This window comes from Dama dama, chromosome 9, assembly GCF_033118175.1.
Source record: "Dama dama isolate Ldn47 chromosome 9, ASM3311817v1, whole genome shotgun sequence".
Classification (NCBI taxonomy): Eukaryota; Metazoa; Chordata; class Mammalia; order Artiodactyla; family Cervidae; genus Dama; species Dama dama.
The window spans coordinates 43325710-43351023 of NC_083689.1; the positions used below are offsets into that span (position 1 = coordinate 43325710).

General features: G+C 38.2%; 1 protein-coding gene across 1 annotated transcript; it reads right to left on the bottom strand.

Annotated features, from left to right (window-relative positions):
- Positions 1–2425: 2425 nt before the first annotated feature.
- LOC133061340 (olfactory receptor 2C3-like) lies at positions 2426–7216 on the bottom strand (the record flags this gene model as incomplete). Its single annotated transcript, XM_061149349.1, has 2 exons — positions 6289–7216; positions 2426–2448 (listed from the first exon to the last, which is right to left on the bottom strand). Coding segments are annotated over exons 1-2 (951 nt in total), but the record flags the coding sequence as incomplete, so codon positions are not given.
- Positions 7217–25314: the final 18098 nt, after the last annotated feature.

Genomic DNA, 25314 nt, shown 5'->3' on the forward strand with positions numbered 1-25314 from the left:
GTGACTTTTGGAAAGTCTCTAGGTAACCACTGGGGCTTCTCAGGTGGCGCTAGTTGTAAAGCACTCATCTGTCAATGCAGGAGACATAAGAGACACGGGTTCAATCCCTGGGTTAGAAGATCGCCTGAAGAAGGGCATGGCAACCTACTTCAGTATTCTTGCCTGGAGAATCCCTGGAAAGAGCAGCTTAGCGGATTATGGTCCATTGCGTCAATTTACCATGCACTAGATAACCAACAGACTGGGGCTGGTTCCCAGCGGAATCAACAAGGCGGTTATAGTGTTGAAACTTTCAGTCCTGCCCCTTCCGCCATACACCCAATTCCCTAACCTCAGAACAGAAGAGAGGGGATGGAGGGTGAATCATTCACTAAAGATCAGTGATTAAGTCAACCATGTCTATGTCATGAAGCCTCAACAAAAACTCAGAAATGCAGGCTGCAGGGGGTTTCCAAGTTGGTGAACAAGAAAACATCTTCATGTCATGACATTTGAACACTTCAAAATACATGGGGATAGAAGCTCCTGTGTTTAAGGCTCACCTGGACACCACCCTTTATATCTCTTTATCTGGGTATTTATTTGTAATCTTTAATATTCTTTGGAATGAGTGAATAATTAATTTAGTGAGAAAAATGTTCTCGAATTCTGTAAGCCATTCTAACAAATTAATCAAACTTGAGGAGGGAGTCATGGAAACCTTCAATTTATAGCTGAGTTAATTAGAAGCACAGGTGACAAGTTAGACTTGTGATTGAGGCAATCCCAAGAACTGTAGCCCACCAGGCTTCTCGGTCCGTGGACTTCTCCAGGCAAGAACACTGGAGTGGGTAGCCATTCTCTCCTGTAGGGGAGCTTCCTGACCCAGGGATTGAACCTGGGTCTCCTGCATTGCAGGCAGATTCTTTACTATCTGAGCCACTGGGGAAGTCCCTATTTAGAAGCAGAGCTGACAAGCTAGACTTGTGATTGGGGTCTGAAGTCGGGTACAGTCTTGGGTATTGAGTCTTTAAACTGGATATCTGATGCTATTTTCAGGTAAATAGTGTCAAATTCTAAGGTTATCCAATATGTGTCAGAGAACTGATGGTTGTGGGAAAACACCCGCACAGAAACGCATCTCAGATCAGTTTCTGATGGAAGGAAGGGAAGTCATCCCATTGACTTCAATCCCTGTGGGAGGTGTGGCTTCATTTCCAGACTGTGCATGCTTGAGTTAAGCATGTGAGGAGACCCTGAGGGAAAGTCTCGGAGTATACAAAGGGGCCTGGGGTGACTCAGGTTCGGTTTGCTTGGGTGAGAGAGCATCAAAACCTGTGTTCAAAAGCTTGCTGCAAAAAGGGGCAAGAGTGACAGGAGTAATCATGGAGATTCAAAGATTCTAATGTATTGGGCAAAAAAGACGCACAATACAAAAAAGTAGGTGGCTAGTTTTCAGGCTTCAACAGCATGTGAACTGTGAACTACCAAATGTTCAAGTGGTTAGAAGAGGCAGAGGAACCAGAGGTCAAATTGCCAACATCCGCTGGATCATTGAAAAAGCAAGAGAGTTCCAGAAAAACATCTATTTCTGCTTTATTGATGATGCCAAAGCCTTTGACTGTGTGGATCACAATAAACTGTGGAAAATTCTTCAAGAGATGGGAATACCAGACCACCTGACTTGCCTCTTGAGAAATCTGTATGCAAGTCAGGAAGCAACAGTTAAAACTGGACATGGAACAACAGACTGGTTCCAAATAGGGGAAGGAGTACATCAAGGCTGTATATTGTGACCCTGCTTATTTAACTTATATGCAGAGTACTTCATGTGAAATGCTAGGCTGGATGAAGCACAAGCTGTAATCAAGATTGCTAGGAGAAATATCAATAACCTCAGATATGCAGATGATACCACCCTAATGGCAGAAAGTGAAGAACTAAAGAGCCTCTTGATGAAAGTGAAAGAGGAGAGTGAAAAAGTTGGCTTAAAACTCAACTTTCAAAAAATGAATATCATAGCATCAGGTCCCATCACTTCATGGCAAGTAGATGGGGAAACAATGGAAACAGTGACAGACTTTATTTTTTGGGACTCCAAAGTCACTGCAGATGCTGACTGCAGCCATGAAATTAAAAGATGCTTACTCTTTGGAAGAAAAGCTTGACCAACCTAGACAGCATATTAAAAAGCAGATACATTACTTTGTCAACAAAGGTCCATCTAGTGAAAGCTATGGTTTTTCCAGTGGTCATGTATGGTTGTGAGAGTTGGACTATAAAGAAGGCTGAGTGCCAAAGAATTAATGCTTTTGAACTGTGGTGTTGGAGAAGACTCTTGAGAATCCCTTGGACTGCAAGGAGATTCAACGAGTCAATCCTAAAGGGAATCAGTCCTGAATATTCATTGGAAGGACTGATGCTGAAGCTGAAACTCCAATACTTTGGCCATCTGATGCGAAGAACCAACTCATTTGAAAAGACCCTAATTCTGGGAAAGATTGAACCGGGAGGAGAAGGGGACGACAGAGGATGAGATGGTTGGGTGGCATCACTGACTTGATGTACATGAGTTTGAGTAAGCTCTGGGAGTTGGTGATGGACAGGGAAGCCTTGCATGCTACATTCCATGGGGTCGCAAAGAGTCGGACATGACTGAGTGACTGAACTGAACTGAATTGAACTGAGTTTCCAAGAGGTCACATGAACATCTTTCCCCCTTTCACTATGTCTTAAGGACTTATAATACAAACAGGATAAAAATTTACACTGTTTAGGGAGACCCTCCCTTACTCTCCCTCAGGCTTCACTCCTTCAGGATGGCTCTGTTAGTGAGTTTGCATTAATTCTACTGGATGTGGGGCCAGAAATTGTGTAGGATCACTGGTGTCCTTTCAGTTCTTGACTTCATCATGAGCCACAAATCACACTTCAAATGAATTTCTTTAGGTTCTGAGGAGGATGTCTTCATTGTGAAACAACACCGTATTGAAACTGCCTCGCTCATTCTTTAGCCTATGTATTCTATTACTTTAGCACTTTGGCACTGCATGTCAAGAGTTACAGCTTTAAACTGTGCTGTGCTGTGCTAAAGTGGCTCTGTCATGTCTGACTCTTTGAGACCTTATGGACTGTAGACCACCAGGTTTATTCTGTCCATGGGATTCTCCAGGCAAGAATACTGCAGTGGGTTGCTGTGCCCTCTTCCAGGGGATCTTCCCGACCCAGGGATCAAACCAGTGTCTTCTGCATTGGCAGGTGGATTCTTTACCACTGCACCACCTGGGAAGCCCAGAAAAATGTTTCTTATGCCCAAATAACTCATTAAGTTCCCTCAAGAAATTTTCCATCCTGCAGTCCCAAATTAGTTATGGCTGTTCCTTATTGTAGTTCTCTTTCAGTCTAGAAACCTTGCAAGCAAGTAGAGACAAGAATGGTAAAATAAAATGACTGTTATTAATTTAGAGTTTCACTGGAGCCTTGTGATCTACTCTATGTGAGCAAGCCAAAAAACAAAATAAAGTTATGCTTCTCTTGATTGCTAGGTAGTTGCAAGACCCTTTAATCTTGAACCTTCTGCCTCACCTTTTCTCTAAGCATAAAAGGAAACTGAATTCTACTCTAAGTTAAGATTGTTCTTTAGGAGATTGTTGTTTTTGTTCAGTCCCTAAGTCAAGTCCAATTCTTTGGGACCCTGTGGTCTGCAGCATGGCAGAATACCCTGCCCTTCACTGTCTCCCAGTTTTTGCTCAGATTCATTTCCATTGAGTCAGGATGTTATCTAACCATCTCATCCTCTACCACCCTCTTCTCTTTTTACCTTCAATCTTTCCGAGCATCGGGGTCTTTTCCAATGAGTCGGCTCTTCGCATCAGGTGATCAAAGTATTGGAGCTTCAATGGCAGCATCAGTCCTTTCAATGAATATTCAGGGTTGATTTCCTTTAGAATGAAGGGGTTTGATCTCCGTGTTGTCCAAGGAAATCTCAAGAGTCTTCCCCAACACCAGTTCGAAAGCATCAGTTCTTCGGTGCTTAGTCTTCTTTATGGCCCTACTCTAACATCCATACATGACTATTGAAAAATCCATAGCCTAGACCTTTGTTTAAGCTCAGATCTTTGTCCACAAAGTGACGTCTTTGTTTTTTAATACGCTTTCTAGTTTTGTCATAGCTTTACTTCAAGAAACAAACACAGCATTGTAAGGCAACTATATCCCAATAAAAAAGTTTAAAAAAGAAATAAACTAAGTAATTAATAGTTGATACTGTTGATAAGTTATCAATCTCAATACTGTATTTACTTTTACTTTATCCAAGATCCAAATATACCAATATCTGTTGGTATTATTCAAATGAGTAGTCTGAGAGTCAATTTGTGACATTTAGGGAGGTGTTGAGTTCAAAAAGTGGGAGCAAAATTTCTAGAGACAGGGTTTTGGCCAAAAAAAGTCCAGAAAAACCTTTCAAAATATTGCTGAAAGTAAATGAGTTTGTGGTACACCCACTTAATATGTTTGAAAGAAAAACATGAATGCTATTTTTTCTTTACGATCAAATTTTTTCTCTGATCAGAATTTTCCCATCTCAAAAATGTAAATATTATTAACTTTACAACATGATCTTGAGTTTTAAATCAACAAGTCCAGTGATTGCTCTTAAACTTAATTCACTTTTTTAAGTGCAACTTTGTGTGCTAGTTTTCATAACCTCCAGAAATCATTCTTGGACATATGAATAGTACTCAGTGAATAAATATATCTTTACATATCCTGTAAACAGAATATGTAGACTTGAATAGGGAAACTGATCTTCCTATAGTTACAGATATATCTGTGCAGCATGTTATTGATGAAATCTCCAATTTGCTGAAAATTCAACTCAAAATTCTACTTTTGAGGCATTTGCCTCTTTAGTTTCCTCCTCCTGAAAGTGCATGAATTGTATTTTGCTCACATCTTTTCTGACACCGAATGTGTGAGATTTTTTTCACAACAATAACCAATATTCTAACTCTCTAAACACCAACTGGGCAGCCTATAGTTCAGTTTAACTCTGACAGTAACTACCTAAATCTATTACCAGATCCTGCCAATTTAAGAACAAAGTCCTCCACAAGACCACCCCCAGTTTAGAAGGCAGTTGCAAGCTCCAGGTTGCCACCCATGTCTATGACCAACTAACTATAGAGTTGCCATAACCCCTTCTTTAGATTTAGTGATTTGCAAGAATGGCTCTCATAACTTAGGGAAACACTTTAGTGTACTGGTTTATGACAAATAATATAAAAGAAGAGATACATGGGATGAAGTTTGGAAAGGTCTTGAGCACAGGAACTTCTGTCTTGGCAGAGTTTAGGGCACCCTACCTTCTTGTCACATAGATGCAGTCACCAGCTGGAAGTCTCCAAACACCGTTGTTTAAAGTTTTTGTGGAGGTTTATTGTATAGGCATGATTCATTAAGTTATTGGCCATTAATGACAATTTCCAGTAACTCCTTCCCAGACATTGGGCTGGGACTGAAAGTTACAAACTTCTAACCACAGCGTCAGTTCCTCTGGTATCCAGGCATCCTCTGGAAGCTATCTAGAGACTCTTCTTTGAGTTAATTCATTGGCATAAACTTAGGTATGTTGAAATGTCCTTTTTATGAAAATAAAAGATACCTTCTTATCCATATCACTCAGAAAATTTCAAGGGTCCTAGAAGCTCAGTGCCAGAAGTCAGGACAAAAAAAAAAAAAAGTATATATTTCTTATTACATCACAAGAGACTATAGCCAAAATGGCATATATGTCCATGGATACAAAGAAAAGACTTACATCTCAGAATAAAATCTTGATAACTTTGTAATTATCTAACCTTTGTGAGGTCAATAATATCTACCTCACTGAGTCATTACAAGTATTAGGGGGGAAAAAAGTAAAGGATTTCACACGTATTAGACACCTTTAGTGACAGACATTGCTTTAAAATATTAACAAAATCATTTAACAATTAGCATATGTAGCTACATAAACAATTTACAATATCGTAAGTAGCATGAATATAACACATACAAAGCTATATAAATAATTAGCAAAATATACTTATTAATAAAAAATAAAACAGAAAATAAATTCTCTTTGCACTGGCCTGAAAAAAGTATGTAAGTACATCCATTTCAGTTTGTCATTTACCTTGAACTTAAGAAATAGTGTGTAGAAATGATATCCCAAATATCCTGACACTCCAAATCAGTTTTGATCCCTTTAAATCTGCTTCCTCCTCACAAGTGATAAGTTTTTAAATATATGTATCCCTCCAAAACCACAGTTCTCTAATACAATGTGCCTAAGTGCCTTCTTCACAGTCTTGTTCCTTAGTGTGTAAATCAGGGGGTTCAGCATTGGGGTGACCACAGTGTAGAAAAGGGCTACAAGCTTACCTTGCTCATGAGAGTTTCTCTTGGCAGGCTGGAGATACATGAAAATGATGCTCCCGTAAAACAGAGCCACCACTGCCACATGGGACGAGCAGGTATTGAATGCCTTTCTCCACCCTTCTGCTGACCTGATCTTCAACACAGCCCAGGCAATATGGCTGTATGAGACCAGGATGAGACCCAGAGGCAAGACAACAAAGATAAAGCTGGCCACGTACATCTCTACTTCATTGAAGCTGGTATCCACACAAGCCAGTTGCATAATGAGGGGCATCTCACAGAAAAAGTGGTCAATGCGACTGTTCCCACAGAGAGGCAGGAGCATGGTGAGTGTGGAACCTACCATGCTGGTGGTCAGACCCCCAAGCCATGAGGCAAAAGCCAGGCTGCAGCAAAGCTTTGGATGCATGATGACAGTGTAGTGGAGTGGCCTGCAGATGGTAGCATAGCGATCATAGGACATGACAGCCAGAAGGACACATTCAGTTGCCCCCAACCAGTGGGAGATGTAGAACTGGATCACACACCCTCCATAGCTGATGGTTTTCTCTGGTCCCCAGAGGTTGACCAGGAGTTGTGGGATGATGCTTGTGGTGAAGCTAATGTCCAGGAAGGAAAGGTTGACAAGAAAGAAGTACATAGGAGTGTGGAGATGCACATCCATGCAGGAGACCACAATGATGATGCCATTTCCCAAGACAGACACCACATAAATCCCCAAGACAAAGATAAAAAGGATGGGTTCTAGAGAGGGTCTTTCGGAGAAGCCCAGCAGTATAAAAACTTCTGGAAAACTTACATTGGCTATTTCCATCTTACATACAGCTAAAGTTAGGGCAAACAGGTCACCTTGCAGGTGAGTGGGAAGACACAGGGTGTGAGGTATAAAGGGATTATATAAGTGAGCAAACTTTAAATCTAGATGCATAGTCATTGCTCCTGAAATCATCCATTCAACTTCATTGTGGATGAGGTTGCATCATACTCTTGAAGGCCAGTTTGGAATGTATGCTAAATGACATGGAAATATGCATAGCCTGTGGAAAAATGGACACATGAAAATTTTTTGGAAATGAGTTGTTATTGAAATATTACTTACAGAATCAACCCAAGTTTTTAGTGAGGAGTTATCACTGGGTATGGTATTTTATGGAATGAAACACTACACTGCACAGGCATTAAAATTGAGCCTGTGCTGAAATTTGCTGAATATTGTGTGGCAGCCTGGATGGGAGGGGAGCTTGGGGGTAATAGATACATTTGTATATGTGGCTCAGTCCCCATGCTGTCCACCTGAACATTGTCACTCAGTGATATTCCAGGATAAAGTAAAATGTTACAAAGTTGAGCCTGTGCTCCTTTGCCACACAGTTAATAGCCACATGGAATCCATCTGGACATTTCTCTTCTCTCAAACCCCACAATAATTGGCAATGTTTCATTTTATTATTAAATGTATCCAGATTCTCATGGCTTCTCGCCACCTCTGTTGTTTCTACTCTGATCCTTGCTGTTATCATTTATCACCTGTACTGTTGATGTTATATCCTAAATTGTCTTCCTGCTTCCTTATTACTTCCCTTCAAGTTATTCTCAACATAGTAGTCGGAAGATTACATTAAAATGCAATGGTCATATTGCTCCCCTGCTGAACACCCCCCATTTTCATGGAGCAAAGCTTGCAGTGATTTTCCTCCAACACAGCCACATGCTCACATTCCTTACCTCCTTCAGGTTGTTTCTCAAGAGTCATATTTTACTGAGGGCCTCCCTCACTGTGCTATTTAATAGTGAAAATTATAGCTTCCTCTCAGCTCCCTTCTCCCCCTTTCCTGCTTTATTTTTATTCATAATACTTATTAGCATAGAACAAATATTCTATTCTAATTCATTATGTTTATTACCTACCTCAATCCGTTAGAGTAAACATTTCATGGAGTTATGGCTTTCTGTTACTTTATTTTTGGGTCCCCAGTGCCAATGCAGTGTTTGACACACAGAAGTCCCTTGATCTATTGTCATTGAATGAGTAAACTGTGAAGTAGTTTTTAGAATGGTGTGTAGTCATGGTGGAGGCAGGACTGAAGCAAAATGAAGGTTATAGGTGATAACCTCACAAAAGTATTTCTAAGAATGAACACTTAAAACTGTCAAAGTCATGCCCCAGTGACTCAGACTCTCTCTTCCTCTTATAAATGTTAAATAAACAACACAGGACCTATCAGGGACAGTGTGTGAAGTCAGAAGCTCTCTTAGACGAAAACAGACAATCAGTCTGCGTCAGGTGTATCTGAAGAGTTCTGGGACTGTTCTTAAAAAAAACATGAAATTTTCTTTTCAGTCTTTTAAAAGGAAAAGTAAATTGATTATTATTGGAGTCCATACATTGTGAAGAATAGAGCATTTATAAACTCAACTGTCAACTCTTTTAAAATCCCACAGCAGGGAACTTACCTATTTGTATAACTGGAAGTTAGACCAAATGAATAAATTGAACACTTGTACATTCACAGTTTTAAAAAATATATGTAGAGTTTCCGCATGAATTTGTAGAAATAAGACTTAGAGAGCTTCAGGCATTTGCCAAAATTCATACACAGAAGTTGTACTGCTGTGGTCTTCACCACACCAGAATGCTGAGACAATCCTCCAGTACATCAGAGCAGCACCTAAAACTCTGAGAAGGCATCAAGGAGATGTATTCGGATCCCATCCAAATTCAGGAAGCATGGAGAGTTGTCAGGAGTGGTTTCATAACACGGAAGTGGGGGAGGATATGTGAATGAGTATATTGATGTGCAATAAAGAATAGTTATGATACAATAAAATAACTGCCCTGTGCAAAGAGTTACTGCAGATGAATTTAGGAGGACGCAGAAAAGTAAAAGTCTAAACTGAGGACTGTGTTGTCATCTGTGGGTTTAATTGCCCCTCTGGAGATAATGAAAATTTTGTTGACTCACATATGAAGAATAGGTATGAATGTTCCCAGCAGATGGGGACCAAAATATCAATCATAGTCATGAAGTAATAGTTTGGTAGAATTTTTGAGGAAATGAAGATCTTAGTGATAACGTGATTCATTTCTAGAAATGTTTAGGGGCTTACGCAAACTCCAAGAGTTGCTCAGTGCAAGTACTGGAGCTATGCTCATGACACCCAGATTCTTAGTAAAAAAAAAAAATCCTGTAAAGGAAGAGTTTTGCTCATGAGAGTGACTCACCAAAACCATTACAATAAAAATCACTCTTGAAAAATGTGACTCAGCCCCAAGTCCTGTGACATTATGACATAGAAAGCATGATGACAGTTACAGGAATGAGTCCATATTTTGTAAATCATTTATTCAGTCCCAACTCTTCCCCCGAAGGTAGGCAACCTACTAAAATACCAGGGACTCCAAAAAGAAAAAATCCTGTTACTCAAAAGGATCAGTGCTCATCAATCTTACTGGAATTACCAGAAACTCTGTGATACTGTTTTATCTTAAATATGTACCATGAAAGAAAACAAATAAACTGAAGAATATGACTTACTAATGGCTATCTTTCAGCATCATCTCTCTGTAGTCAGGGTGCAAATATTGTATAAAGGGCAGTATTTTATTTCAATATTTGATAAGATTAGCAAATTCAGTGCAAGTGGCATTAAAAATAGGAGAGCATCCAAGGATTTGGAAGCCTTAAAAATATTGGAAATCTTCACATCAGTGGTGGCAGGTGTACTAAATTCTCTTCTAATGCATGTGTAAGGACACAGTCCTAATTTTTTAAATTAGAATAAGTTTAAATTAGAGAGAAGCACTGATATTTTCCCTAAGAAAGTGGTTAGCAAAAAGAATGAGAATAAGTCACAGTATTTTCAGAACAAAAATATATGCCAACTCCCAAAGGACCAAATATGTCATAAAACTCTTAAAATCACAAGACATTCATGCTATCGCCAGAGTATTCAGGAAAGAGACAGAGGGTGACTACATCAAGGGAGTGAAGTTGGAACAGAAGAAGCTTTGGGAATTTTTTTCCTATTGAATAATTACAATTCTATTATAGTTTCTGTACACACAGAATTGATCATGGGTGTACAAAAGTAATATTTTGAATGTTATTTCAATGTTATTTTAGGTTTCTATACTGCCAAACATTGATTGCAGAACACAAGATTTGTGTGTCCCCACAAAGGTGTTTTCATGTAGTGGAGGAGAGAGCCTGAAATATTTGTTCACTACAGTAATTTTGGTACATGTCCTACAGATTTTTTAAAAATCCAATTATTCTACTCTGAGTGTACAATGCAGTGATAAACTAATACTATTCTTGATAGAACAAGCTTATTTTTACTGTAGTAAATATGTAACATATATGGTAATGTACATATTTCAATGCTATTCTCTCAAATCATCCCACCCTTACCTTCTCCCACTGAGTCCAAAAGTCTGTTCTTTACATCTGTGTCTCCTTTGCAGCCCTGCATGTAGAATCAACAGTACTGTCTTTCTAAATTCTGTATATATGCATTAATACACAGTATTTGTCTTTCTCTTTCTGATATACTTCACTCTGCATAATAGGCTCCAAGTTCATCCACCTCATAAATTTGCCACTGTAACAATTTTAAAGTGTACAAATCAATTGAATTAAACTCATTCACAAAATAGTACAATGATCACCAATCTTTTGGAGCAGGAAATGGCCACCCATTCCAGGATTCTTGCCTGGAAAATCCCATGGACAGAGGAGCCTGGTGGGCCACAGTCCATGGGGTTGCAAAGAGTCAGACACAGCTGAGCACCTAACACTTACACTTTCACTTCACACCTTTTATAAGTTAATTTTAATGGGAGAATAGTGATTTTGCAATGTTGCATTAATTTACTGCCCTACAGTAAAGTGAATCAGTCACACACACACAAACACAACCTCTGTTTTAGAGTTCCTTCCCATTCCGATCACCAGAGAGCACTGGGTAGAGTTCCCTGTGCTATATGGGAGGTTCTAAGTAGTAATTTTTTTAACACATAGTACAGATATATGTATCAGTCCAATTTCCCAATTTATCCCACTCTCCATTCCCCCCTTGGTAACCAAAAGTTTGTTCTCCACATCCGTGACTCTGTTTTTGCTTTACATATAAATTCATCTCTGCCATTTTTTTTTTCTAGACCCCACATATAAGTGATACTGTGTGATACTCATTTTTCTCATTCAGACTTACTTCACTCTGACAATCTCTAGGACCATCTACCTCTGCAAATAGTACTAATCTGTTCCTTCTTTTGGCTAAGTAATATTCCATTGTATATATGCACCACATTTTAAAAAATATTTTTAATTGAAGGAAAATTGCTTTGCAATGTTTCATTGGTTTCTACCATACAACAACACGAATCCGCCATGCATGCTTAGTCACTCAGTTGTGTCCAACTCTTTGGGACCCCATGGACTGTAGCCTGCCAGGCTCCTCTGTATATGGGGTTTTCCAGGCAAGAATGCTGAAGTAGGTAGCCATTCTCTTCTCCAGTGGATCTTCCCGACCCAGGGATTGATCCAGGGTCTCCTGTACTGCAGGCAGATTCTTTACCATCTGAGCCACCAGGTAAGCCATAAGTATATATTTATCCCCTCCCTTTTGAGTCTTCCTCCCATCCCCCTCCATCCCACCCTTCTAGCTTGTCACAGAGCAACGGGCTCTGTGAATATTCCATGAGAAGAAAGTGTAGTATGCCATTTTCAGATGGAATATCCTATAAATAACAATTATTAAATAAGTCAATATGTTCTAATGTATCACTTAATGATTATGTTTTCTTTTTAATTTTCTATCTGGATGAGCTCCTTGTGTTATATTGCAACTTCCCACCAGCTCTTTTACAAATGGTAACGTATATGTTTCAATGCTACTCTCAATCCATCCCACTCTCTCCTCCCTCTTCTGTGTCCAAAAGTCTGTTCTCTTATGGTTGTATTTCTACTCTTGGCCTGCAAATAGGTTCAATAGTACCATTTTTCTACATTTCATACATATGCATTAATACACAAAACTTTTTTCTTTCTGACTCACTTCACTCTGTGTAATAAGTTCTGGGTTCATCAACCTCAGTTTAACTGACTCAAAGTCATTCCTTTATATGAGAGTAACATTCCATTGCATATATGTACCACAACTTCTTTATCCATTCATCTGTTGATGAATATCAAGGCTGTTTCTACGTCTTGACTAGTGCAAACAGTGTTGCAAGGAATATCCAGCTGCATGCATCATTTTGAATGATGGTTTTCTCCAGTTATATGCCTAGGAGGGGGATTGATGGGTCATGTGAGAGCTCCATTTTTAGTTTTTTCAAGTACAGATCTTTTGCCTCACTAGGTAGTTTTATTCCTAGGTATTTTATTCTTTTTGATATGATAGTAAATGAGATTGTTTCCTTAATCTCTCTTTCTGACTTTTCATTGTTAGTGTATAGGAATGCAAGAGATATCTGAGTACTAAATTTGTATCCTGTGACTTTACTAAACTCATTGATGAGCTCAAGTAGCTTTCTGGTATCATCTTTAGAATTTTCTATGTATAGAACTATGTCATCTGTGAACAGTGATAGCTTTTCTTCTTTTCCAATCTGGATTACTTTTATTTCTTCTTCTCTGATTGCCTTGACTAGGACTTCCAAAACTATATTGAATAATAGTGGTGAGAGTGGACTTCCTTGTCTTATTCTTGATAATACTTGAGGAAATGCTTGTTTTTAGAGGAAGTGTTTTCAATTTTTCATCATTAAGAATGATGTTTCCTGAGGGTTTTCATATCTGGTCTTTATTGTGTTGAGAAGGAAATGGCAACCCACTCCAGTATTCTTGCCTGGAGAATCCCATGGACAGAGGAGCCTGGCGGGCTACAGTCCATGGGATTGGAAAGAGTTGGACACGACTGAGCGACTTCACTCACTCAGGTTCCCTCTAAGCCTACTTTCTGAAGAGTTTTTATCATAAATGTGTGTTGAACTATGTTAAAAGCTTTCTCTGAATCTTTTAAAATTATCATATGGTTTTTATCCTTCAGTTTGTTAATGTAGTGTATCATCTAATTGATTTTTCATATAGTGAAGAATCCTTGCATCCCTGGGATATATACCTATTTGTCAGGTTGTATATGTTGTTGTTTTTGGCTTGCTAGTATTTGTTGAGGACTTTTACATCTATGTTTATGAATGATATTGGCCTGTAGTTTTATTTTTTTGTGATATCTTTGTCTGGTTTTGGTATCAGGGTGATGGTGGCCTCATAGAATGAGTTTGGATGTGTTTATCCCTTTGTAATTTTTTGGATCAATTTTAGAAGGGTAGATATTAGCTCTTCTCTAAATGTTTGATAGAATTGAATTGACCTGTCAAACCCTCTGATCCTGGTCTTTGTTTGTTGCAAGAATTTTGATCACATTTTCAATTTCAGTACTTATGATTAGTCTGTTCATATTTTCTATTTCTTCCTGTTTCAGTCTTGGAAGGCTGTACAGAGCCTTAGAAAACTTAGAATTTGTCCATTTCTTCCAGGTTGTCCATTTTATTGGCATATGGCTGCCTGTAGTAATCACTTAAAATCTTTTGTATTTCTGTTGTAACATCTCCTTTTTCATTTCTAATTTTATAGTTTTGAGTTCTCTTCTTTTTTTCTTGATGAATCTGGCAAAGATTTGTCATTTTTATCACCTCAAAGAAACTGCTTTTAGTTTCATTGATCTTGGTTATTTTTTTTCCATCACTATTTCATTGATTTCTGCTCTGATCGTTAAGATTTTTTTCTTTCTAGTAACTTTGGTTTTTGTTTGCTCTTCATTTACTAGTCATTTTAGGTGTAAGGTTATATATATTGCCTCTCTGTTGAGCCTCCCTTCCAAAAAGCAACCTATCCCTTTATCTCAACACACAGAATGAGTTGAGATCCCTCTGCTATACAGAAGCTTCCCACTAGCTACCTATTTTATACTTAGTAATATATATATGTCAATGCTACTCTCTCAATTTGTCCCACCCTCTCATTTCCCCCATATCCACAAATTCATTCTCTATGTCTGCATTTCTATTTCTGTGAATAGATTCATCAGTATATTTTAGAGATTAATTATGCATGTGTTAATATATGATATTTGTTTTTCTCTTTCTGACTTACTAGACTCTGTATGACAAACTCTAGGCTCATCCACATCACTACAAGTGACCAAATTTCTTCCTTTTAAGAGCTGAGTAATATTTCATTATATATATCACACATCTTTATCCATTCAACTGTTGATGGACATCTAGGTTGTTTGCCTGTAATGGTTATTGCAAATAGTGCTGCATTGAATATTGAGGCATATGTATCTTTTGATTTTCTCAGGGTAAGTGCCCAGAGAAGTGGGATTGCTCCATCACATGTTAGTTTTATTCTTAATTTTTTTTAAAGAAATATTCATACTGTTCTCCACAGTGGCTGTATCAATGTATATTCCCACCAATGTGCAAGAGAGTTCCCTTCTCTCCATATCTTCTCCAGCATTTGTTGTTATTTTATTTTTTTTAATTTATTTTTTGATGATGGCCATTTTGATCAGTGTGAGGTGATACCTCATAGCACTTTTCATTTGCATGCTTCTAATAGTAAGCAGTGTTGAGCTTCTTCTCTTGTGTTTGTTGGCCATCTATATATCTTCTTTGGAGAAATGTCTGTTTAGGTCTTCCACCCATATTTTGATTGGGTTGTTTGTTTCTTTGGTATTGAGCTTCATGGATTGCTTGCATATTTTGGAGACTAACCCTTTGTTGGTTGTTTCATTTGCTATTATTTTCTGCCATTATAAGGGTTGTATTTATATCTTGTTTATAGTTTCCTTTGCTTTGCAAAAGCATTTAAGTTTAATTAAGTCCCACTTGTTTATTTTTGTTTTTATTTCCATTACTTTAGGAGGTGGGTCAAAGAGGATCCTGCTTGATTTATGTCAAAAAGTGTACTGCCTATGTTTTCCTCTAGGGATTTTAAAGCTTTAGGCCTTACATTTAAGTCTTCAATTAATTTTCTATTTATTTTTGTGTGTGGTATTAGGAAGTGTTCTAGTTTCACTCCTTTACATGTAGCTGTCCAGTTTTCCCAGCACCACTGACTGAAGAGGCTGTTTTTTCTCCTTTGTATTTTCTCACCTCTTTTTCAAAGATAAGGTGCCTAGGTGCGTGGGTTTACCTCTGGGCTTTCTGTCTTGTTCAGTTGACCCATATTTCAGTTTTCTGCTAGTACTGTGCTGTCTTGATGACTGTCTTGATAGTCTGAAGAAGGTTGGTTCCTCCAGCTCCAGTTTTCTTTCTCAAGTTTGCTTTGGCTATTCAAAGTCATTTGTGTTTCCATACAAGTTGTAAATTTTTTAACTCTAATTCTGTGAACAATTTCATTCATGATTTGATAAAGATTACATTGAATCTGTAGATTGCTTTGGGTAGTATAGTCACTTTATAAGACTGATTCTTACAATCCAAGAACATGGCATATTTCTCCATCTGTTTGTGTCATCTTTGATTTCTTTCAACAGGTTCTTACAGTTTTATACATGCAGGTCTTTTGTCACATTAGGTAAGTTTATTCTTAAACATTTTATTCTTTTTGTTACAATGGTGAATGAAATTATTTCCTTAATTTCTTTTTCTGACTTTTTGTTGTTAGGGTATAGGAATGCTAGGGATTTCTGTGTATTAATTTTGTATCCTGTGACTTTACTGAATTCATTGCTTAGCTCTAGTAATTTTCTGGTGGCAACTTTACAGTTTTCCACGTATAGTATCATGCCATCTGCAAACAGTAAGAGTTATACTTCTTCTTTTTCAATCTGGATTTCTTTTATTTCTTTTTCTTTGTGATTAACATGTCTAGGACTTCCAAATCTATGTTGACTAATAGTGATGAGAGTGGCACCCTTGTCTTGTTTTTGATGTTAGAGGAAATGCTTTCAGTTTTCCACCATTGAGAATGTTTGCTGTGGGTCTGCTGTATATGCCCTTTATTATATTGAGGTATTAAATGAGCATAGAAATGCTCATTTTCAGGAGCATTCTTATGATAAATGGGTGATGAATTTTGTGAAAAGCTTTTTATGCATCTTGAAATGCATATGAGTATTTTTATCCCAGCTTTCTTTTGATTTCCATTTGCATGGAATATCTTTTTATATCCCCTCATTTTCAATCTATATGTATCTTTAGGTCTTAAGTGGGTCTCTTGCATGCAGCAGGTGTATGGTTCTTATTTCTGTATTCATACATACAGTCTGTGTGTTTTGATAGGGGCATTTAACTCATTTACATTTGAGGTCATTATCAATACATATGTTCCTATTGCCATTTTCTTAATTATTCTGGGCTTGATTTTGTGTGTCTTTTTCATTTCTTGTGTTTCTTGCCTAGAGAAGTTTTTTCAGCATTTGTTGTAATGGTGCTGAATTCTCTCAGCTTTTGCTTGTCTGTAGTTTTTGATTTCTCCATCAAATCTGAGTGAGATCCTTGTGTAGAGTCATTTTAGTTGTAAGTTTTTCTCTTTTATCACTTTTAATATATCCTGACACTTCCTTCTGGCCTACAGAATTTCTGGTTCTTTTATATGATGTTTTGCTTTTCCATTGCTACTTTTCCTTCTTATATTTAGTTTTTGTTAGTTTGATTAATATGTGTCTTGGTGTCTTTCTCCTAGGATTTATTCTGTTTAGGACTCTCTGTGCTTCCTGTACTTGGTTAGCTATTTCCTGTCAGATGTTAGGGAAATTTTCAACTATAATCTCTTCAAATATTTTTACAGACTCTTTCTCCTCTTCTTCTGAGACTTTATAATGCAAAAAAAGAAAGTAGCAGAACAATAAAAAAGAATAACAAATGTAATAAATTTAGAATGCTAACAGATATGCTAGGAAAAATATGAATTTGAAACAGGCACTGTAGCATAAAACCAAACTCCAAAAGCAAAGAAGAAAAAAATAATAATGATAAAACCAAAAGGGAGCAGAACAGGAACAAAGAATAAAAATAAAATGGACTTGGAAAATCAACAGATATATTAGAAAAAATATTTCTAATATATTAGAAAAAACAATACTATTATTGATGAAACAATCCTTGGAGGGTAAAGCTTTGCTCCAATAGAAAAGAGAGAGAGAGAGAGAAGTATATATATATATAAGTGTATGTATGTATGTATGTTGCTGTTTAGTCACTAAGTTGTGTCTAACTCTGACCCCATGGACTGTAGCCTGCCAGGCTCCTCTGTCCATGGGATTTTCCAGGCAAGCATACTGAATTGGGTTGCCCTTTCCTTCTCCTGGGGATTTTCTGGACCGGATTTGAAATTTGAAACCATGTCTCCTACATTGAAAGTAGCTTTTTGATCACTGAACCACTTGGGAAGCCTCTCTCTCTCTCTCTCTCTATATATATATATATATATATATATATATACACACACACACACATATGTAATTAAAAAATAAGAGGGAGCAGAACAATAACAGAGTAAAAAATTAAGTTTAGAAAATTAAAAAAGAATAATAAAAATAAAAAGTTATATATGAAACAACTATGGAGGGTAAAACCAACCTCTACTGGCAAAGAGTTAAAAAAAAAAAAAGAAAACAATAAAAAGGTAGAAAAATTGTTGGCTGTGAAGGGCAGTGCTTAGTTATGGAAGAACCCAGGATGTGGTGGGATTTAGGGAGAGGTGGAGTTTACCCAGAAATGAAGTCCTCATTCAGGATCCACAGCTCTGGAAAATGTCCTGGGCAGGAAAGGGGGGCAAGCTTGGGCTCTTCCCAGCTGAGGGGTCCTCTGGAGTACCTCAAACTTTGTGTGCCAAGGATTAAGCCCATCCATGTCCCCAGGAGGCTCCCTGGGCCTGAGTGGGTGAGGGAACGGAGGTGGTTCTCCGCTCTTCCACACCACAAGTTACCCTCCCCACACCGACCTGGCTCCTCCTCTACTTGCTCCTTGTAGCAGTAGCACCTATTCAGGAAGGGAATGCCCTAGAGGACAGAGGGGCCCCTGGAGGGTGGAGCCCTCGGTGAGGGCTTGGCCCAGAGGGCAGAGGGGAGCCCAGGGGATGGAGGACTACACCCCAGTGGGTGGAGGACTGGGTCTGGAGGGTGGAGGGGGGCCCCCGTAAGACGGAGTGGAACCACAAATGGTGGAGGGCTCAGCCTGGAGGGAGGAAGGGACCTCAGAGGGAGGCGAGAGCCCTGGAGGGCAGAGGGGGCCCTGGAGGGTGCAAGGATGGGCCCAGAGCGATCCCAGAAGGTGGAGAGTGTCCCGGAAGTTGGTAGCCTCAGCTTGGGGTCAGAGGGCTCCTCGGGCCTGGTCAATGGGGGAATGGCAGGTGGTTCTCTGATCCTGAAATCCCGGAGGAAGCCTCCTCCACTAGCCTGGCTTTTCCTCCTCCTTCTTCCCTCTCACACCCCCAGGGCCTACCCAAGTGGAGGAAGCCCTGAAGAATGGAGTGTGCCCTGGAGGACTCCGCTGAGAGGGTGGAGATGGCCCTGGAGGACAGAGGGGCCCAGGAGGGCGGAGGACCAGGCTCTGGGCCCCCAGAAAGCTCCCCAGGGCCAAGTATACAGGGAACTCCAGGCACTTCCTTCAATGGGTCCTTCAATTCCCAAGGATTCCACCCCCTCCCAGCTAAGGTGAGGTACCATTCCTGGCTCCCAAAATGCTCCCCTTTCCCTCAGCCACCTCTCAGTCACACCAGTCCCCTCCACTTTGTCTTGACCGCCCACCCCCTGCTCCCCACTACCTGGTACCTGGTCGCCCAGGGGCTCCTCCCATGCTCTTGGCCACTGGAGGTCTCCCATTAGCATCTGGTGAGTATCTCAGGTATGAGAGACACTGGACTCCATGGCTTCCCTCTCCACTAGCTTGGCTCCCCCTTCTATTTTGCCTTATTAATAGTCACATATTTGAAACACTGAGAGTCAAACTTATTTTGATAGTTACAATATTTACTATATTGACAATTACAATATTTACTATAAACACCTTTTAGGTAAAACATACTGGAAGCAAAAAAAAATAATTTCAAAAAATAACTTTTCCTTTATGGGTAGTTACTGACTACAGTTATTGTACAAACCGGAGTAGTTAAGCTCAAATTCTACAGTGAAATGTCTGTACTTGACTTTCCTCATCTCAGGGTCTGATCAGGAACACAGCCAGCAGGGAGTGTCAGTCTGAATTTACTCAGCCTCCTGGCTAGAATTAGTGTCCTTGAAAATTGGGGGTATGTTACCCAAAGGATACAACCATGAAGTTGGAAGATGAATAAGTTCTGGGGACCTAATGCACAGCCTTGTGATTGTAGTTAACAGTATTACATTATGTACCTAAAGTTTGCTAAGTGACTAGATCTTGAATGTTCTCATCATGAAAAAAAAAGAAAGAAATGGTTATTATATAATATAATGTGTTGACTATGTCAACAATGTTAAGTATGGCAGTACTTATATTCAATACATAAATGTATCAAATCAATACAACTTAAATTTACATGTTATGTGTAAATTATAGCTTGATAAAAAGAAAAATCCTAACAAAGCATCTGACATAGTTAAAATAAAATGAGAGAGAAATGCTTCATGCATGGAGGATTTAACCTATAAACCAGATAACTGTCTTCAGTATGGTGTGTCTCTCAATTAGAAATACATAATAAGAAAGAATGTTCTAAGTTATTATTGAGCATTGTTCAAAGAGCATTTGAATAATAGAGATTTTTATAGTTATTCCAGAAACAATGCTAAAATTAAGATTACTAAACTATATATGTTTAACCTTCTCCTTTAAACAATCCAAACCATCTGCTTCTCTGCCAACTGTTAATCCATCATGACATTAGTTTCTGCTACTTAACCTCTAATCTTACTAGGTTGTAAAAATATCAGATTTTCTAATATTTGCTAATTCTTAGTGCCAGTGCCTGGCAGGTCATTCAAGAAATCTGATTTTAGTAACTTTTAGGTAAAGGACCATGAACAACAACAAAAGAACCTTATGTCAGGGGAAAATGTGCCATGCAATTTGTTGAAGGAATAGTTCCTGGTGGGTGATAGGGCACTCATGATGACTGTGCTAATGAAAGGTTGAACATTTGCATTCTGGATGGAGAGAATGAGGCCATAGATCTGTACACAGATTGTTAAGCCAAATTACATCATTCAATGTTCAGGAAAATGTTTTTAATTAGGTCTTGAATCTAAAAGAGATGTAAACAAGACCTCCTCAAGTTCTTACACCGTTTGCTTTGGCTTTTGTATCCTTCAGTGTCCTGATCATTTCTGGATAGCAGCACTGAAGGAAAAACACTGAGTTGTAACATAAGTTGTAATTTTTTAAAAAATTTTTTATTTATTTATTTTTCATAAGTTGTAATTTATAGCTCAACATTCAGAAAACTAAGATCATGGCATATGGTCCCATTACTTCATGGCAAATACATGGGGAAATAATGGAAAGAGTGGTAGACTTTATTTTGGGGAGCTCCAAAATCACTGCAGATGGTGACTACAGCCATTAAATTAAAAGACACTTACTCCTTAGAAGAAAAGTTATGACCAACCTGGACAACATATTAAAAAGCAGAGACATTACTTTATCAATAAAGGTCTGTCTAGTCAAGGCTATGGTTTTTCCAGTGGTCATGTATGGATGTGAGAGTTGGAGTATAAAGAAAGCTGAGTGCCAAAGAATTGATGCTTTTGAACTGTGGTGTTGGAGAAGACTCTTGAGAGTCCCTTGGACTGCAAGGAGATCCAATCAATCATCAGTCCTGGGTGTTCATTGGAAAGACTGATGCTGAAGCCGAAACTCCAATACTTTGGCCACTTGATGTGAAGAGATGACTCATTTGAAAAGACCCTGATGCTGGGAAAGATTGAAGTCAGGAGGAGAAGGGGATAACAGAGGATGAGATAGTTGGATGGCATCACCGACTCGATGGACATGAGTTTGAGTAAACTCTGGGAGTTGGTGATGGACAGGGAAGCCTGGCGTGCTGCAGTCCTTGGGGTCTCAAAGAGCTGGACATGACTGAGTGACTGAACTGAACTGTAATATAGATATTTAGGCAAGTGATGTCATAAAGGGAAATTTTCCTTCTATGTTTGAAAATATGTTGTGGCAACGAAGGTACACTGCCCACAAGTTTCAGATGAAGATCAGTTAAGATAATTATAACTTTCTTGAAATCATCATTGTCATCATCATCATCATCTTCATCAGTCAGACAATTGTAAGGGAGGAAATCTTTCCATCTGTCTCTCTCTATTTAAGCTTACTGACGGAGGTCCTATAAATTAAACTGACAATAGATTAAGAGAAGGAAAGATATGCAAATTTATTAAATTTTAATTTTATATCCATGGGGGGCATTTTTTTGGAAAGTGAATATCCAAAGAAGTGAGATATGAGAGCTTACATATCATCTTAACAGGAGAAAGGGAGAGAACAAACACTACTTACCAGACAGCAAATGAATTTTAGATTCTTAGGAGAATAATGGGGGGTATGATAGATGATGACAATGTCTGTTTGAATGTGGTGGTGACTTCCTATCTCTTTTCCTGTGATGATTCAATCTTCCCTGTGACAAAACTCCCAGGAAGGGGATTTACTACAATTGAATTTTTTCTTTGAAGAAATTCTTTCTTTGTGTTTAAGTAGATAAGGGGAGCTCAAAGAAAGCTTTTTCCTGCATTTATTGATTATAAAATGTCTTCATTACACCAAAGTGGCATATTGTGATCTCCTATACAATCATTATTTTACCTTTTCTCAAAATTGAGATAACTTCTTTTTTTCCATATAATAAATATAAAAAAAAATTCAGTCAAGCAATGACATTAAAAACATTTTAAACCAAGTACCTGGTTTGTTGACCTGTTAACTTTTCCAGTAGTCAATTTTCATCTTATTGATCTGTCCTTCAACATAAAACAATCGAGTTAGATTTGAGAGTCAGTTTCTTTACCCAGGGCTTGGGTAAGAAACCATTTTGGTTCCAGTATTATCTACAAATAAGCAGAGACTAGCTGTTAACAGATAAGAACCTTCTTTCATCTCACATGCTTGGTCTAGCTCCAAGTTTTACGGAAGTAACTGATATCAAATCTCCCACACAGATGGCTGATGTACTTTAATGTTACAAATACCACTATTTTCATGGAAGGAAATTTCCAGTTAGCATTAGAAATTTTAAACAAACATTATCAGCAATGTAAAGATTTATTTTTAAAAAATGCTAATTGTAGCATTGTTATAATAGAAATACTGAAGTAACCAAAAAAAAAAAAAAAAGAGAGAGAGAGAGAGAGAAAAGACCAAAAATCAATCATTACATGGTTATATAATCATTATCATTAGTAATGATATTATGAAAATATAATAACAGTCATCCTACAAAATCCTACAAAAGAACTTTACACAGAAAATTATAAGATACTGATAAAAGAAATCAAAGATGACATAAATAGATGGAGAGATAGTCCATGTTCCTGGGTAGGAAGAATCAATATTGTGAAAATGACTATACTACCAAAGGCAATACAAAAGACCCCGAACAGCCAACCAGTCCTGAGAAAGAAGACAACCTTCCTGATTTCAGATTATACTACAAAGCTACAGTCATCAAGACAGTATGGTACTGGCACAAAAACAGAAATATAGACCAATGGAACAGGATAGAAAGCCCAGAAATAAACCCATGCACTGATGCATACCTTATTTTTGACAAAGGAGGCAAGAATATACAATGGGGCAAAGACAGCACCTTCAATAAATGTTGCTGGGAAAACTGGATAGCTACATGTAAAAGAATGAAATTAGAACACTTCCTAACACCATACACAAAGATAAACTCAAAATGGATTAAAGACCTAAATGTAAGACTGGAGACTATAAAACTCTTAGAGGAAAACATAAGCAGAACACTCAATGACATAAATCAAAGAAAGATCCTCTATGACCCACCTCCTAGAGTAATGGAAATAAAAATAAAAGTAAACAAGTGGGGCCTTATTAAACTTAAAAGCTTTTGCATAGCAAAGGAAACTATAAACAAGGTGAAAAGAAAACCCTCAGAATAGGAGAAAATAATAGCAAATGAAACAACTGACAAAGGATTAATTTCCAAAATATACAAGTAGCTCATACAACTTAATGCCAGAAAGACAAACAACCCAGTCGAAAAGTGAGAAAAAGACCTAAAGAGACATTTCTCCAAAGAAGACATATAGATGGCTAACAAACAAGTGAAAAGATGCTCAACATCGCTCATTATTAGAGAAACGCAAATCAATACCACAATGAGATATCACCTCACACCAGTCAGAACAGCCATCATCAAAAAGTCTACAAACAGTAAATGCTGGAGGAGGTGTGGAGAAAAGGGAACACTCTTGCACTGTTGGTGGGAATGCAAACTGATACAGCCACTATGGAAGATGGTATGGAGATTCCTTAAAAAACTAGGAATAAAACCACCATATGACCCAGCAATCCCACTCCTAGGCATATACCCTGAGGAAATCAGTGTTGAAAAAGACACATGTATCCCATTGTTCATTGCAGCACTATTTACAATAGCTAGAACATGGAAGCAACCTATATGTCCATCGACAGGTGACTGGATACAGAAGTTGTAGTATATATACACAATGGGATATTACTCAGCCATAAAAGGAACGCATTTGAGTTAGTTCTGATGAGGTAGATGAACCTAGAACCTATTACACAGAGTGAAATGAGTCAGAAAGAGAAAGATAAATATTGTATTCTAATGCATATATTTCTTTGGAGAAGGAAATGGCAACCCACTCCAGTATTCTTGCCTGGAGAATCCCAGGGATGGGGGAGCCTGGTGGGCTGCCATCTATGGGGTCACACAGAGTCGGACACGACTGAAGCAACTTAGCCACAGCAGCAGCAGCAATGCATATATACAGAATCTAGAAAAATGGCCCTGAAGATTTTATTTACAGGGCAGCAGTGGAGAAACAGACATAGAGAACAGACTTATGGACATGGGGAGAGGGAGGAGAGGGTGAGATGTAGGGAAAGAGTAACATGGAAGCTTACATTACCATATGTAAAATATATAGCCAGTGGCAATCTGCTGTATGGCTCAGGAAACTCAAACATGGGCTCTGTATCAAACTAGAGGAGTGGGATGGGGAGGGAGATGGGAGGGAGGTTCAAAAGGGAGGGATATATGTATACCTATGGCTGATTCACTTTGAGGTTTGATAGAAAACAACAAAATTCTGTAAAGCCATTATCCTTCAATAAAAAAATAAATTAAAAAAAGAGAAAATATAATAACGGTCATCCTAACTGGTTTGAGGTGAAATCTCATTGTGGTTTGATTTGCATTTCCCTAATCAGTAGTGATGGTGAGCGTCTTTTCACATAACTGTTGTCCATCTGTAAGACATCTTCAGAGAAATTTCTACTCAAATACTTCGCCTATTCTTTTATCGGGCTACTTATTTTTCATTATTATTTTTGCTATTGAGTTGTATGAGTTTCTTATGTATTTTGAAAATTACCTTTTTATCAGATGCATAGTTTGCAAATACTTTTCCTTTTTTGTAGGTTATCTGTAGGTTGCCTTTTCCCTCTGTTGACTGTTATAACATAATGCCTATAGTTAACCCAAAGGTATTGTACACTTAAAATTTTGTTAAAAGTGTAGATCTCATGTTAACACATGCAAACACACACCTACATGCAAACACCAAAAGGATGTAAAGAAATTTTGGAGGTGATGGTTGTTTTTATTAGCCTGATTGTGGGGATGGTATTGAGTATATATGTGTGCCTGCTAAGTTGCTTCAGTCTTGTTTGTCTCTTTGCGACCCCATGGACTTATG